The sequence below is a fragment of the Nelumbo nucifera genome, chromosome 1 (assembly GCF_055504915.1).
Source record: "Nelumbo nucifera cultivar China Antique chromosome 1, China Antique-T2T, whole genome shotgun sequence".
Lineage (NCBI taxonomy): Eukaryota > Viridiplantae > Streptophyta > Magnoliopsida > Proteales > Nelumbonaceae > Nelumbo > Nelumbo nucifera.
The window spans coordinates 193368329-193386177 of NC_142649.1; the positions used below are offsets into that span (position 1 = coordinate 193368329).

Here is a 17849-nt window from a genome sequence, read left to right on the forward strand (position 1 = left end):
GTGGGAGAGTCCCAAAGATGCTTAGGACTGAACTCAGAATATGATATTGTGAGGCAACAGATTTTGACTAGAGACAGTGTGACTCTCTCTCAGGCTTACTCATTTGTACACAGTGAAGAGACCAGAAGGAAGGTTATGATACAACCTCACACACCCACATCAGACTTTGTAGCGGCTACACCCAAATCAGGGGGTGATTCAGAGAAGGACAGGAGGAAGGAAGACAAGAAGGATGTAGTATGTGAACATTGTAAGAAACCCAAACATACAAAAGAGACATGTTGGAAACTGCATCCCCACTTGGTTCCTGCGAAGTTAAGAAACAAGAAGGACACTGCTCATGTAGCCATGAACACTGATTCAGCATCCTCATCTGGCACAAAAGGAACATCTTTGGAGACCTTAGCTGCAGTTCGGGCTGCCCTAATACAACTAGAAAAGGAGGTTGGAAATTCAGCTCAGCCACCGCAGCCTTCATCAGCCCCTGTCACATCTGCCTTCGCCCATTCAGGTACTTGAGCTTCAGCCTATCATGCCTCAGCTCCAGGTACTACTGAACCTTGTTGGGTAATAAACTCAGGTGCATCTGATCACATGACTAGCTTGCCTTCATTGTTTACTACTTACCTTTTGTCTTCTAGTAGGGATAAGATATCTATTGCTGATGGCTCCCTGGTTCCTATTTCTGGGAAGGGTGACATCAAGATTTCAGATACTATCTCCCTATCATCTGTTTTGCATGTTCCTAAGCTTGATACTAACCTTCTTTCAGTCAGTAGTATTACCAAGCATATGAACTGCTCAGTAACCTTCTTCCCTGACCGATGTGTTTTTTAGGACTTGGAGACGCAGAAGGAGATTGGGACTGGCCGTGAGACGAATGGGATCTATCTGCTCGGGGAGCGGTTTCGTCAGGGAGAGTCAGTAGAAAAGTTGTCTTTTGTTTCTCAAACTGTGACTCCGGTTATGCTTTGGCATAACCGATTAGGTCATTTGTCTTTTCAATCTTTACAGAGTCTGTTTCCTACTTTATTTGAGTCTATTGAGTTGTCTCAGCTATAGTGTGTGAGTTGTGAGTTTGCTAAGCATTGTAGAAAGCCTTATTTATTGAGTAATAAAAGGAGTGATAATTCTTTTGATATTGTGCATACTGACGTTTGGGGTGAAGGGATGAGAGATCCATCCTATGGACGCCCAAAGATTGCAGAATAAGGGGGCGAATTTCAAAAATTTTTCTCTCCCTTCAACTAGGAATCGCATTCCCTATTTAGAAAATCATATTTTCAAGGATCATTCTTGAACCTTAAACTAAATCAGATCTGAATCAAAAGGAGTAGGAGAGAATTATACCTGATACAGAGAAGTAGTATCTCCCAATGGAGGTGTTCACGCCCAAGGAAGGATCCAAAAACTGCTCCCATTGAAGATGGCGCAGTGCAGGATGGAGCAGAATCAGCAGTGTTCTTCTCCACGAACTCTATCCTTTGCAAGAATCAGCAGGATGGTACGTGAGCACAGCTTCCTTTCAATCCTTTCTCAAAGAACTGATGTCAAGATCCAATCTTGACTTCTCCCACAACTGGAGATCGAACTGGCAAATAGGGCTGCAAGAGCAGGGAGGCGGCAAGAGAGTATTCGCAGGGTGCATAATTCTCTCTTCTTGATTTCAACACTAAAGAAAATCTGATGTTGTGTGTTTTTTTTTTTTTTTTTTTTTTGTTAACCTAAAAGATCAGCTCCTAATCCAATTAGGAGCAGCTTATCCAATTCATATTTGGATAAGACTTCTCTTTAGGTGATAGGGATAAACCCTTATCTTATCTACAGATTTAGATTAGCTTTCTCCTAATCTCATTAGGAGGTTTCTAGATCTGAATCATATTTAGATCTTAACTCTCTGAGTGGATAGGATTAAGACCCTATCCTATTTGCTACTCAATCTCAGAATTCGCCCCTTTAATTAACTAAATAAGTAGCCCAGTTCGAAATGGGCTTTAGGCCCATTAAGCTTATGTGCTCACTTAACCTTCCTAACTACTGCCCAGTTGGGCTTCCTTGTATGGCGTGGGACCCAAGCATTGATCTACACATCAGCCACATGGGTTCGGCCCAACCTTTGTTACAAGGCCTGGCCGATTACACTGTTAAAGACAGTGCACCCCCTGAAACCCATCGAATGGGCTCTATGGGCCCAACACTTACCCTAAGTGGTCCCTGGGCCAAACCACCTTGTAACACCTAGGGACTGTGGGCAGATGCAAGATTAGCCCAACAGGTATTATCCTCAATGGTCTTACACTTAACCTCTCAGCCCATAATGAACATACACTGCCCGACAAGAGAGGACCTCTCCCTCGGCTACAAGGAACAGTGTTGCACTCTCTACTTATATGGATCCCGGGAATTAAATCCTTCTTGCAAACATTTGAGAAACCATAATATATATACTTTTATATCTCATATAAAATATACTTTGCAAAACAAATCTCAACGGTTGAAATCGGCTGCCGGCAGTCTTGGTTTCCATCAGTGAGAGTGCATCCCTGATCATTACCTTTGTCCGACAAAGGGGTTGATCCTGTCACTATGATCACCCACTCAGATGAATTCTCAGACTGTCCCAACATACCCAGGTTTTGACCCCCACTAAGGATCTCACTGATTGGTACATCAAAGACAGCCTGATCTGACACCTAGTGCAGTATCATAATCGAGTCTAGGGGTCGGGTGTAACTTTCCAGTTTTGCCCATCAATCGCCAAGGTCCAGGGCAATACTGGAAATCTGGTCCAGTTCATAGATTCAATTAATCCTACACTGCATGTGCCTAGGGTCTCACCCTGGCATCTGAGATAGGCCACCCCAACCGACTTGGTGGCACCACAGTGTCAGCCTTGTCAGGATAGGTCTCCCCAGACCGACCCACTGGCTGTGAACATTCTAAACTAACACGAGTCTCAATAACTGTCCAGTTTAAGGGTATTACACAGAAACATACCAAGGGAACATGAATCAAATATGCACTTTTATTCATTTACAATAAACTCAGAAAGTACATCATTCTGATTGAAGTTAAGGGCATACAAAACTGTCTAACATGGGGGCCTTATCATATCCCTTCCATGGGTGGGTATAGATATTTTTTGTTATTTGTTGATGACCATACCCGTTTTTCTTGGGTTTATCTCATGCGTTCACGAGATGAGGTACCTTCCCTGACCCAAAATTTTCACCAAATGATCCTAACCCAGTTTGATGCCAAGATCAATGTTCTCAGATCTGATAACGCAAAGGAATACTTTGCTAAATCATTGACATCTTAACTTCTTCATCATGGGGTTATCCACCAGAGCTCTTGCCCTCATACACCTCAGCAGAATGGAGTTGCCGAGAGGAAGAATAGGCACATTTTGGAAGTGCTAAAAGCCTCATGTTTACTTCCAATATCCCTATTCGCTTTTGGGGGGATGCTATCCTCACGGCGGTATACCTTATTAATCGGGTCCCTTCCAGGGTTCTTGATATGCGATCTCCTTTTTCCCTTCTACACCCACGTGAGGACTTGTTTTCTATTCCCCTTAAGACATTCGGTTGTACTTGCTTTGTTCAGCTTCTCGGACCCCATCACTCCAAGTTCGAACCCAAAGCCTCCAAATGCATCTTCCTTGGTTATGCACAAACTCAAAAGGGTTATTGCTGTTATGATCCTATCTTCGGGAGGAAGTTTGTCTCCATGGATGGGGAGAGTGGTGAGAGTGGGGGTTTGAGTTCTTGTCTTCAGGGGGAGAGCAGTGAGCGTGGGGCCGTTCCTTTACCTATTTCATTGGGTGATGAGAGCTGCAATGGTGAGGGTTGAGGGATCAGGAGTTGAGGGAAAGCTACAATGGTGAGGGTGGTCAGAGGGACAGGCGGTGCAGGCAGGTTGATCCTGATCATCAGCAGTCCAGACTAGCTCCAATCTCATCTGCAGCTCCAGGTCCAGATACTACAGTCCCAGAACCCACAGAGACTTCCCCTACAGATGATCTTGACCTTCCAATTGCAGTCCGTAAAGGGAAACAACATTGTACCACATCCACAGCCCATTGTATTTCCCATTTTTTATCCTATGATCGCCTATCTCCTACCTATAGGTCCTACCTTAGCTCCATTTTCAATGTCCCTATTCCCAGAACAGTGCAAGAAGCCCTATCCGTCCCTGAATGGAAAGATGCAATGCAAGTTGAGATGGATGCCCTGTTGAAAAACAACACCAGGGAGGTAGTTGATTTGCCAAAAGGAAAGAAACCAGTTGGATGCAGATGGGTATTTACGGTGAAGCATAATGCAGATGAATCTATTGAGAGGTATAAAGCTCGGTTAGTTGCAAGAGGGTTTACACAGACTTATGGCATAGATTACTTGGAGACATTTGCACCGGTAGCCAAGATGACTACTATTCGAGTCCTATTGTCCCTTGCAGCAAGTCACACTTGGCCTTTATACCAAATGGACGTGAAAAATGCCTTTCTGAATGGAGATCTATAGGAAGAAGTTTACATGCGTTTGCCTCCTGGATTCTATGATGCAGGAATAGGTAAGAAGGTCTGCCGGCTCAACAAGGCTTTGTATGGTTTGAAATAGTCACCTAGGGCTTGGTTCGATAGATTCAGACTAGCACTTGTGAAGTTTGGATATGTACAGGCCCAGTCAGATCATACCCTATTCATCAAGAGGGTGGAGTCCTCTTTGACACTACTGGCAGTATATGTTGATGATATTGTGGTCACAGGGAATGATAGCCATGAGATTGAGTCTCTTAAACAGCTTCTTCACCAAGAATTTGAGGTGAAGGACCTTGGTGTACTCCGGTATTTTTTGGGTATTGAGGTTGCTAGATCCAAACAGGGGATCTTTATATCTCAGAGGAAATATGTCCTAGACCTATTGGCAGAAACTGGAAAGTTGGGTGTCAAGCTTGCAGATACACCAATTGAATAGAATCATAGGATTAGTGCCGAGAGTGGGGAGCTTCTTGAAGACAAAGTTATGTTCCAGCAACTGGTGGGAAAGCTCCTATATCTCTGCCTCACTCGGCCAGATATTACTTATGCTGTTAGTGTTGTCAGCCAGTACATGCATTCTCCTAGAACCACACATCTTCTTGCGGCAGAAAGAATCTTAGCCTACTTGAAGAGATGCCCAGGTAGGGGTATACTATTCAAGAACAACAATCACATGAAGGTGGAGGTCTATACTGCTGCTGATTGGGCTGGGAGTGTTGATGACAGAAGGTCTACCTCGGGATATTGTGCCCTTGTGGGAGGAAACCTTGTCTCATGGAGAAGTAAGAAACAAAGTGTTGTCTCCCGGTCAAGTGCTGAAGCAGAATACAGGTCCATGGTCAATGGAGTGGCTGAAATCCTTTGGCTAAGATCTCTACTTGAGGAGTTGGGTATTGAGTATGAGAAGCCCCTGATGCTGTACTGTGATAATCAAGCCGCCATTAATATAGCACATAATCCAGTACAGCATGACAGAACCAAAAACATTGAAGTTGATCGCCATTTTGTGCGAGAGAGGGTCTCATCTCAAGAAGTATGCCTCCCTTACATCACATCCAATATGCAACTAGCAGACATCCTCACTAAAGCCGTATCAAGAAAGAAGCTAGAGGCGGATCTATCCAAGTTGGGAATGATGAACATATACTCCCAACTTGAGGGGGAGTGTAGAGAACATTGATGTGGGCCCCACATCTGTGGTCCCACTCTGTTCGTAGGGTAGAATGTATCTAGTCACAGCTGTGGTCATTTTGCTATTCTGTTATTCCTAGTTTCAGTTTTATATTGTTTGTTATTTGTTAGCAGTTATGATGTAAACACCAAGGGCAGATATGTCCTTTCATGTAACTAGCATAACATATATATATTAGCTTAAAGTGGTGGTGGCAGAATATTGACATTCTGTTCTTCTCCTCAAAATCTGTGTTCTACTACTCTTTCACCACTCTTTCTTCTACTTCTTCTTCACTTTCTCTTCTCATCGAACCTGAAATCTCTTAGTGTTCAAGACTGAATAGCAGTCCTGAAAACCTACAGAAAACTATGATGGTGGATTGTTGGTGAACATGCAAAGCTCCCTTGGTGAACTTTTGCTTTAGAGGTCCCTTCAACATCTCAAGGTTCATGGTTGCCGCTTCAATAGTAAACCTATTTCCATGGATTTTGCTTCAACATCCTTCTTGCAAACTCAAGCTTGTTTTCCCACCTTGAGTTTGAGGAGATGTGTTGAGAGATATATTGTATTTTGTTGTATTTGGGGATCTGTATGTATTTGTGGGAGAAAAACGAGCTTATATATAATTCTGATATATTTTGGTCTTTTGCTTATTTAATCTAGTGGTTGTGTGAGATTAGGGTTTGAGGAGTGAGAGTGAGTGAGAGAAGAGAGTGAGAGTGATGCCATGTATCTCTTGTTCTTATAATGGATATTTTTCCTCTCCTCCTATGGGTGTAGGCTACGAAGTCGAACCATGTTAAATCTTGGTGTTTTCTTTATTTCTTCTGCTTATTTTCTCCTTGATTTGCTATTCTATTTTATGTTAGTTGACACACTCCAAGCGTGGGGGTTGATGTAATCTATACTATATGCCACAGAGGGGCATTTTTGTTTTTATCATTTGTCTTTTTCTGATTTTTCCCTTTTCTGAACAAGTGCATAAATCTCTTGGACAGACGGAAGATCCTTGCTGCCCAAAACCTGAACATGAATAGCTTCATACACAGGATTCAAACCCAGAAGGAAAGCAAACACCCTTTGCTGTGAAACTAACATTTTATATGTTTTAGCATCATTTTCACTTTCCCAATCAATGTTCTGATAATAGTCTAGTTCTTTCCAAACTGAAGTGAGAGCAGAATAATAGGTCAATAAGCTCCTTTCTCCTTGCTTACATGTTGAAGATTCTGCTTGTAGCTGGTAAATTCTTGCATAATGCCTGTACTCTAAATAAGTTGCTTGCGCTTGGTCCCATATTTCTTTTGCTGTCTCGGCCCACATAAAATTCTGTTTGACTGATGGTAACATGGATGTCAAAAGCCAGGACATAATCATGCAATTCTCTTGGTCCCACTTATCATATTTGGTAGTACCAGCCCTAGGTTCCTTTATTTTCCCATTAATATATCCTGCCTTACCCCTGGCTGTGATATACAGCCGCATCTCTTTAGACCATGCTAGGTAATTCCTACCATCCAACGGGGTAATAGTCATTGGGAAATTCATGGAGTCATGACCACTACTCATTCCACCTTGATTCATGGTGGTTCCTGAAGTTGCAGAATCTTTAGTATTCATGATTTCAGTCGATACACTCCCACAAAGAGAAATTCACAGCCCTCACTCTGAGTGATTAACAATCAGAACACAATTTCAGTTCATGTAGAAACACACTTTGACAGGTCAATTAGGTCTCCAAGGCTAACATTAAGCCACAACCATCAGTGTTCTGCTGCTATGCTGGTCACCTGAACACTCTCACAGGTATAACAGATCCCCCCCAAGGCTAATATTAGTCACAAACATCAGTGAACTTCTGCTGTACCAGTCAGCCAAATTAGGTCACTCATGACCTATAAAAATTCTCACAAGAAACTTGGTTTCTGGATCATCTAACCCACAAAGAAGGAGCTAAACCCACCTTATATCATCCGTTGGGGCAAACCTTAACCTGTTCTTGGTATCTACTCCAAGAAACAAAAAAAAGGTCAAAAAAAAAATCTCCCTGTTCACTTCGAGGGAATTCTGGGTTCACCAGTCCAAGACAAAGAAAGAAAGAACACCAAAAGGAACAGCCGACCTCTTAGGAAGAATCGACCAATCATCAACAGTTTCTGGAATCACTCACGTTTATTTTCAGCCCAGAACAGATGAGAGAATGAACAGTTTGCAGATCCAGAACGAGTTTGCTTCCTTCATTCTCAGTCCAGGTAGAATAGAGCACCGATGCAGTGAGGAGATTTACAGAGCACCAACCTGCTCTGATACCATGAGAGCCAAAAATTCATACTGGCGGTGCCAGCTTTTTTAATTTAAATAGTAGGGTGATCAAGCACATAATAAAAGAAAGAGAAAAGACAAAAATGCCCCTCTGTGGCATATAGTATAGATTACATCAGGGGTATTTGTTTTTACCCCAAAATTTACTCCCGGTGGAGGGGTGCCCCCAGAAATTTTATTAATGAATAGGCAAAAAAGCCTCTGGGGGGGACATAAAAACCTTTTCCCTCTGAAAATCTATACATCAAGAGAATAAAAATCGTAGAAGTTCTCGTGTCACAAGCATAATTTGCAAGGGAATCCGTAGGATGATTTCCTTCATGGTAAGTGTGATATACCCGAAACTCCAAACCCTCTAACATCTTGATCCCAATACCAAATATAATGGGGCGAAGGGATTACCTGAAGCACCAGCTTAACCAAAATTAGGGAATCTGAAAATCTATCAACTTTGTTCAAACCCAAAGCTTTAACTACATGGATTCCATCACGGAAGGCAAAAGTTTCAGCTACCAAGTTATTTTCCTCCCCATAAAAATTTGCAAAAGCTGCGGTGAAATATCCATTCACTGCTCTAACTATTCCCCCTTCACCACTAATTCCTGGGTTACCCCGAGAAGCTCCATCCACATTTAATTTCACATAACCAGCAGTTAGGGGTTGAAGGTAAAGTAATTTATAACGAGCCACCATTATCTAAAGAAGGAGGGGAATGGGAACCTCTCTAATCCAGGTCCAGATCTTATGGATGACAAGCGTGCGTATCAGACATGCCCCCACTATCACTTATAATAACTGCTATAATCTTATGAGAATTACAGTAATGCCCCTAGACAAGTGGCAGTAATAAAAAGAGCATATAAAATGCTAAAGTAGGCTGACAGGAATTCCCACTATCACTTAATTGCACATGAACTGACATTAATTATTAATTGATGCGTCTCAAATAAATATTACAATTAGAAGTTGAAGCTTGACTGTATATAGTGCTCAACCAGGAATTCCCCTTAAACCTTGTAAAATGTTGCCTTTTTTATATCGTATTCCCTCTATTTATTTCTAAGAGAAGTAGTTTCCATGTACTATGTTTCAGTCGAGTTTTTCTTTTAAGTGTTCAAAGATCTTTGCTTTTGTTTTTGTTAAGAAACCCTATTCATTCTTTGGTTATTAATTACCTTGTGGCATATGTTTTTTATGATTGAAGACGAGAAGAATCACTGCCTATATTCAAGAGAAGACTCTTGGGTAGCTTGCTGGATTTTGCTGCCAGAGAGTTGCAGGTTCAGGTAATTCCTGCTTCTTAAAGCTAGTCAATATTTTTTATTGAGTGGATTTGTTTAACGTACTTATAGATATTTCATTAAAGATTCCTATCTTATATTTATTTTAGCTTCTAGCCTATCTTCTCCTTTTGTTTGAGTTCTTAGTGAAAGAATGGTAGGATCCACCGTATGGACGCCAAAAAGGTTGCGGAATGGGTGGGTGAATTTCAAAAATTTTCCTACCTTCTTCCAACTGGGAATCATATTCCCTAAATTTAGAATACAATATTCAAGAATCCTACTTGAACCATAATTGAACCAGATCTGAACCAAAAGACAAGGAGCGAATTATACCTGATCCAGAGAAGCAGTATCTCCCAAAGTTGGTGTTAACGCCCAAAGAGGACCTCAAGATCCGCTCCTGCTGAAGATGACATAGCTGTATGTGGAACGGAACCAGCAGAGTGCGTCCTACACACTGAATCCTTCACAAGAATCCACTAGAAACTCTGAGCACCAAATCTTTTCAGTCTTTTCTACAAAACTGATGTCAAAAACCAATTTCTTGATTTCTTTCTACTTCAAAGATCGAATCTTGAAAGAAAGAATGGCGGCGGCTGGAGGAGAACTCCTGAAGTGAAGATGGCTGAATTGCTTCTCTTCTCTCTTGAGTGTGTATGAGATCCAATCCCAATTCGCAGGATGATTTTCTTTTCACCAAACCCTAGGTTCGAAATCTGATTATGATCTCTTAGGGTTTTTCTTCTTGATTAAGAAACCTCCTAATTAGGAGTTATCCCAATCCAAATCAGTATTTGGATAGGGGATGATCTTAATCCTATCTGCAGATTAAGTTAGTTTACTCCTGATCTTATCAAGAGGTTACCAGATTCAAATCTGATTTGAATTTGGTCTCCCAGAGTGGATAAGGTTAAAGGCCCAATCCTTTTGCTAACTTTAATCCCAGATTCGCCCCATAGGTGGGTGATCATATCAGCCCAGCTCGAAATGGGCTTTTGGCCCATTAAGTGTTCAGTGCTTAACTAGTTTCCAATCTGCTGCCCAGTTGGGCTTCTTTGTATGGTGTGGGACCCAAGCATTGATCTACACACCAACCACATGGGTTCGGCCCAGCCTTTATCACAAGGCCCAACCGAATTCACTGAAAAGCTCAGTGAACCCCTGAGCCCATCACATGGACCCTATGGGCCCAACACTTACATTAAATGGTCCCTGGGCCAAGCCATCTTATAAAAACCTAGGGACTGTGGGCAGGTGCAAGATTAGCCCATCAGGTACTATCCTAAATGGTCTTACACTTAACCTCTCAGCCCTTAATGATCAAGCACTGCCCGACAAGAGAGGACCTCTCCCTCGGCTGCAAGGAACAGTGCTGCACTCTCCACTCACATGGATCCCGTGAATTAAAACCATTTGCAAACCTTTTGAAACCGTATATATATATACATATAATATATATATATATATATATATATATATATATATATATATATATATTTTGCAAAAACAAAATTCCAACGATTGAAATCAACTGCCGGCAGTTTGGTTTCCATCAGAGAGAGTGCATTCCCGATCATTACCTTTGTCCGACAAAGGGGCTGATCCTGTCACTATGATCACCCACTCAGATGAATTCTCAGACTGCCCCAACATGCCCAGGTTTTGACCCCCGCTAAGGATCTCACTGATTGGCATATCAAAGACAGCCCGATCCGACACCTAGTGAAGTATCATAATCGAGTCTAGGGGTCAGGTGTAACTTTCCAGTTTTGCCCATCTGTCTCCAAGGTCCAGGGCAATACTGGAAATCTGGTCCAGTTCAAGGATTCGAGTAATCCCATATTGCATGTGCCTTGGGGTTTACCCTGGTGGCCGAGACAGGCCATCCCAACACTTGGCGGCACACCAGTATCAGCCTTGGCAGGATAAATCTCCCCAGACTTATCCAATGGCTGTGAACATTTAAAACTAACACAAATCTCAATAAGTGTCCAGTTTTAGGGTCTTACACAGAATTATACCAAACAGTATGAATCAAACATGCACTTTATTTATTTACACTAAATATCAAAAGTACATCAAATCGGATTGAAGCTAAGGGCAAACTGTCTAATACTTAGATCAATAAATTCTCTTGCTGATTCTCTTGCTAAAGAGTGCTAAACCAGTATTTGTATAGGGTCCACATCTAATGCAGGAGCCCAGTAATAAAATATGGATCTTTTTCTTTTATATATATTTTACATTTCCAACTGTCCTCTGACGGCAACTCGGACGTGGAAAGCTAACTTTCAGCTGGTGGAAGACTTGGTGAAAGGTTACATTTGGCTGATTGGTGAAGGAATGGTAAATTTTTGACTGGATAAATGGATGGGGTGTGCTCTCCTAATAGATTGGTGTTTAAATATAGAGGATGTGGATATTAATATTTGAATCAGGGATTTGCTAGATTAAAATGGGGAACAGAACCTTGAAGAAATTTGTTTACATGGAGACCTGCTGGAGCAAATAAAATCTGCTAAGATCCACATACGGAATGAAAAGGATAAAATAATATGGATGGACCGCTTGAGAGTTTTAGCCCATCGGGTGGACAGGTATAAGGCAGTATGGAACCAGGCAATACCAACCAAGGTAGCCTTCTTTATTTGGAAGCTTATGAAATCCAAAGTTGGAGTTGATAGTGAATTAAAAACAGTTGGGTATTCAGCTGGCTTCAAATGCAATTGCTGTAAGGATCCCTTGATTGAAACCATGGACCACTTGTTTATTCAAAGCTGTATGGCGAGAAAAATTTGGGGTTATTTCACCTCCTTGTTGGGGATAACGTTCCTTCATCATGGGCCCATCAGGGTAGTGCTTCACAGGTGGTTAACTATGAACTTCAATATACGAAGTCAATGGGCGACTTGTCTACAAGCATTGGCTTGTTTTGTCCCATGGGAAATATGGAAGGAAAGATGTAGAAGAAAAATGGAAGGCTCTTTTAAATGCACTCAACAAATCATCTATAAAGAAGAAAATGGTTGCAGGAAATTTGCCCACTTATCAAGGTTACATCTTATTCAGATCAATTGCAACTTCAAGTGCTTGCTCATATGGGTATTCAGGTTCAGAATTCAGCAAGAAGAAAACCCGAAGTAGTGCATGTCCAACCGGTATTTCCTGGTTATTTTAATCTGAATGTAGATGGTTTGGCAAAGGACAACCTGGGTCCAAGTGGAGGGGGTGGAGTGATAAGAGACGGCAACCCCATTTTGTTGAGGGGTTCTGGCACATTAGCTCCTGTAATGAGAGCCACAAGAAGTAAAGAAATCTATGAGGTAACCATGAAAGTACTCATTGGTATTGTCTGATTGGAAGGTTTGGATCTCTGTCTAAAATTGGGTTAGACCATATATTGAAACTCTCTCGCAAGTTTAGGGACTTATTCCCACGAGTACATAGGATAAACCCAAGTGTATCGAGAGAAGTCAACAATTAAGTAGATGAAATATTTGTAGCCATTATCAGTTGGAATATTAACAGGTCCCAAACATCAGAATAAACAATATAAAAGGAAAATATGATCTTTTATTATGTAAAGGAAATGAAGTTCTACAATGTTTACTTAGTTTACACACTTGGCACTAAAAGTCACTGACTGACATAAACTTAAACAAATTTTAAAACAAGTACTTCAAAAACTCAAAAGACATGGCCCAAACGGTGGTGCCACAAAACAACTCGACTCTTAGTCGATTGATTCAAAGACTGAGACTACATGACCAACTTTGTTCTCCAGAAAATGAGGTGTGTTACTGTTCATACCCAGAAAATTTTCATTTAAGCATAATGCATAAATTACAAAAAGGCCCATGACTAGGCACCCTAGTACAAAAACATGTAAAAGGACGAAAATGCCCTTACACTCTCAACAACAACAATGATAATGACAAACATAATTATGGATGTATTTATTAGTTGATCTCATTATGGAATGGTGTTTGCATATGGTCTGGTGATGACAACTACAACAACATCATTATGGATGTATTTATTGATTGGTGTCATTATGGAATGGGTTTGCATATGGCCTTGTTTCTCCCTTAGGAGACTTGACATTCTACCATCTTTTCCTACTTCTTCTTATTTTAATGGTATTAGTCATTGATAAAAAAAAGATGGTCATATATTGGAGTTATTAGTAAATGGTTGCATGATCACCTGAATCTTTTGTCTGGAATTGGATGAAATGCTACCATAGCCACTATCGCAGATGGAAACTGAAGACAACACAGTTGTACATTATTGCCTTAGCTTTTCCATGTGCATATAGATGAACTATTCCTGCATTTCCCAGATGGGCTTATTCCGTAGTTTGGACTATATATGGTATTATTAACTGCAATTTGGATGCGGGAAATTCAAAAACTTTATGTTGCTTTATACCTCTGCAGAAGGAAATGCAAAAGCATCCAAAAAAATTTGTGGTGAGGTGAATTCATTATATATTACAAAATCTGCTTGCTTTTAATTGCCTATAGTAACATAATTTATGTTCTCTACCTTCTATGTAGTTTATAAGATAAAGAGAAGTGTCTACGGAAATGTCTACATCCAGTTTTTATTTTGCAGCAGACTCAAGTTATTGCAGCCGCAGCTGCTGGTGTTGCTGCTGAGGGTTTGTCGCCTAATGATGCCAAAGCAGAAGCAGAGAATGCTGCACAGCTTTCTGTGGCTTTGGCAGAGAATGCAATTGTCATTTTAATGCTAGTTGAAGATCATTTGCGGCTACAAAGCCAATTATTTAATGCTTCACATTCAACGGGTTGTCCTCATTCTCCCACATCAATCACTTCACCTGTTGGTAGCCAGTCAAATTCATTATCTAGAACTCCTGGAGAATCGTTGGAAACTCTGGGTACCTGCAAATCGTTATCCAGTGATTCTGGGGGCCTTCCTCTTGATGTATGTAAATTATTTTTAAGTATTTAGCTTACCATATTCTGATTCTGACCATTGGAACTAATATTTCATCTTTTTTAGTTTTATTCTCCTTCATATGATTGGTTTACTTTAACATGGCTTGTGTTCTTATCATCTTTTTGTTACCATTTAACCTTTAAAAAGTAGTTTCTGATATCTGCTCTAGGTTCATGTGGACTATTCAAGTAACATGGCTTAATTTTGTACAGTAAAGCATTCATTTCTTTATCCATTTATTCCCTCCATTTTAGGTTAGTTACATACTTGGAAAATTTGGAAGGAGTAACAATAGAGGACAATGTAGACACAAAAGAGTGATAGGTAGATGATAAGTGAGAATAAGACAAAAACTTGTTTATTGGATAAATTGTAGAAGAACGAACAAGACATCCAAATCAGGGAAATGGTACCTTGGTCACTAGGTTACAAGACATCCAATTGGTTGCAGTCATAAGCTGAAGTTTCCTTATTCTTTTTCTTTGTTTGATAGATACTTAGATCTTCCTCACTTGCCTTATGATCATGCATAGCTGCAGTCATATCCGGACAGATCAGGCAAAGAAGATGGTAGATGGGCCAAAGGAGTAGGAACAAAAGCAAAAGGATTAACTTTCGAGGAAGACTCTTCCACTCTACTGGTGTCCCCTAGAAGAGGATTTTGAGGAGACTTAAAGAATGATTGTGACACGAAAAGTAACATCCTAGGTGACAATTTTCCCTGTTTGTGAATCAAAACATTTCTAACCCTTTTGAGTAGGTGAATAGTTGGGAATCTTTGACATGAATAAAATGGACATGCACAAATACTTTGGGAAGAAGAGAAAAGATAGGTTGGTTGGGTCAGAGAATGGAGATAGGAGTTTGCATACCCAACACCTTGAATGGCATTCTATTTATTAGATATAAGGTTGTAAGAACTACATGGGAAGAATAGTTCCTTGGAACTTTGTGATAGAAGAGTAAGGCCTTGATAGTTTTTAGAAGGTGTCAATTATTCCTCTTAGCACCCCATTTTGCTATGCAGTATATGCACATGATAACTGATGTAGGGCACCTGTATCTTAAAGAAAAATATTTAATCAACTTGTAATGTATTTTGTTGCATTATCTAAATGGAGTTGTTTATTTTCTTTCTAAATTGTGTTTCAGCCATTTTGTGGAACACCCATGATAATTATCAGAACTTCATCGCAACTTTTCATTAAATGAATCCAAGTACATCTTGAGTAATGGTCACTAACGCTAATGAAATAGTGATTGCCATCCGTAGAGATAACAGTAGAAGGTCCCTAAACATCAGAATGGACAAGATCAAATGGAGCAGTAATTTCGTTCATAGATTATGGGTAACTTGTCTTACAATGCTTGGACACTTGACTTACATCACAAAAATGACTTTCAATTAACAACTTGTGAAAAAATCCTAGAAACATAACTTTCAATAAAGGAAAAACAAGATGTCCTAACCTAGCATGCAAAAGAAGCACCCTAGTGATTGACCTCTTGTTCACACTTATAGCACAGCTTGATGTTCGAAGCTTAGAGCCAATGTCTTTATTAAGATAATAAAGACCTCTAGCCTCACAACCACTCCTAACCATTTGTCTTGTCAATCTGTCCTAGAAAACACAATGAATAGGAAAAATGTTACACTACAGTCCATTTTTTTTTGTAATTTTAGAAAGGATCATTTATTAAAGACCCCCTATAGTTTCATGGATTTACTAAAATCTACCATATAGCTTGCATTTTTACTAATACATCCCCTATAGTTTGCAAGCAATTTACTTAATTGACCTTGCCTTAAGAAACGTTTGTATTGCAATTTGGAAATGGTCAAAGTGACCACTTAAAGCAAGTGGAAAATGTTTAAGGTCATGGGCCTATGGTTGTTTATTCTGAAAGCAACCCTAGCACTTTATATCAAGCTTTTAGAATGAAACAATGTTTAGTTTCAGTAGAATGAAGAAGAGAGAACAATGGTATCTTTCAACTAGAGAACAAAACGTATTTTTTAATTTCATCTTATTATTTCATATATAAACAATTGCAAGGTTTTAGAATCTACACCGGACACACAACCATTTTGGGAACTAGTTCTCAGGTCAAACGGTTCGATCGTCCAATTCAAATGGATGACCCATTTTGATTTAAAAAATAAAAAAATAAAAAATAATTAAAATAAAAAGGCCAAAACCGTTGTTCGGGTTGACGGTTTGATTGCTCAGGTCAACGGGTCGCTACCAAATCAATGGTTTTAGGGTGAAATGAAACTGGTTGTTTTACCGGTTCTCTGGTCAGCCGGTCCGATCATCCGGTCTGGTCCAGTTTTCGAAACCATGAACAATATTATACATCAAAATTCATATAAAATACAAATTTAAGTTTTTTTCAATATTTTTGTTATTTTAAAAATTTCACTCTTTTTTTGATTTTTTTAAAAAATATGCCTCTCATGGCCTAGCCCATCTTGGCCCAAGGCTTGGCCTGTGGCCCAGTTCGACTCGGGCCCACTTGGACTTATGCCATGGACAATGTGGGCCTGACCTTTGAAATATCCTAGAGGAGGCAAACACAACCTGCCAAAGCATGGGCGGCTCGTAAAGTTGTGTCGTGCCAGTTTGACACTACAAAGATGGAATTGAGAGAGAGAGAGAGTGAGAGAGAGAGAGAGAGATGGAGGAAAAATTGAAGGAATTGGAGAATCACGGAGAGGTAAGGTGGGATTTGGACGGACCATTGGACATATGGATTATGTCCACTCCAATCCAGAAATACTCATTGGACATTTGATTCTTGGGTGGTCCATATCCATATATTTTTGTTGGACTGTCCAATCCGTCCAAATGAGATTTGAATCGGATGGCGTCCAGTCTAATCCTGGTCCATTGACACCCTTAACTTATTGCAATTTCCTTTATTCATCTTTTTGTTTTCTCTTTTTCCTTGGCCATAGCACTAAGGGGATGCTTGAAAGGGTGTGGACCCTATTCTGGGTGTTCCTTGTAGATTGTATCATAAGTTTTGGTAAAAAAAAGTGGATCACATGGTTTGTTTATGATAGTAGAGTGAGTAAGTATCAAGAAAAGCGAGTGATTGTGTAATCACTAGTATCTTTAAGAACAATGTGGTGCTCTACAGTGATCACAGGCTGTGTACACCTGTTTTATCCGAACAAGGAGCTCTATTCTGCCGTGCGGGGGTGTAACAGATTTGTGTTTGTTGTTGGAAGGGCTGTTGCTGGTGTTGTTGGGGTTTCTTGCCTCTGTTGATAATTTATTGACTATTTACTATGTCAACTGAAGACAGCAGCTTTGGGCATCTCATCCTCATTGTCCATGTCCAACAACAGCGTGGACAACCTGAACTTTCCAATTACCAGAGCATTGACTAGAAGGATGAGACTGATGCTAAGGCTTATAACACGGTATCTTAACAAAGGGTGTTTGATTTCCTATTAGGTCTCAATCCCATATATGAGCCCATAAGAGTTCATATTCTAGGGAGTAAGGAGCTGCCATCAATTCAGGATGTTTATGCACTTGAGCAATCTGAGGAG

The 17849-nt window shown here is 40.3% G+C and overlaps 1 protein-coding gene across 6 annotated transcripts in view; it reads left to right on the top strand.

Moving 5' to 3' along the window:
• The window catches only part of LOC104611888 (WD-40 repeat family protein / beige-like protein), a 171056-nt gene that overhangs the window by 52401 nt on the left and 100806 nt on the right, over window positions 1-17849 (top strand). For 4 of the 6 annotated variants that reach the window (XM_019200170.2, XM_088895731.1, XM_088895732.1 and 1 more), the window contains 2 exons: window positions 9244-9325; window positions 13940-14272. In XM_019200170.2, coding sequence (XP_019055715.1) covers window positions 9244-9325; window positions 13940-14272 — 415 coding nt within the window. The remainder of the gene's footprint in view (window positions 1-9243; window positions 9326-13939; window positions 14273-17849) is intronic. The other 2 variants (XM_088895733.1, XM_088895734.1) reach the window with 2 other exon arrangements.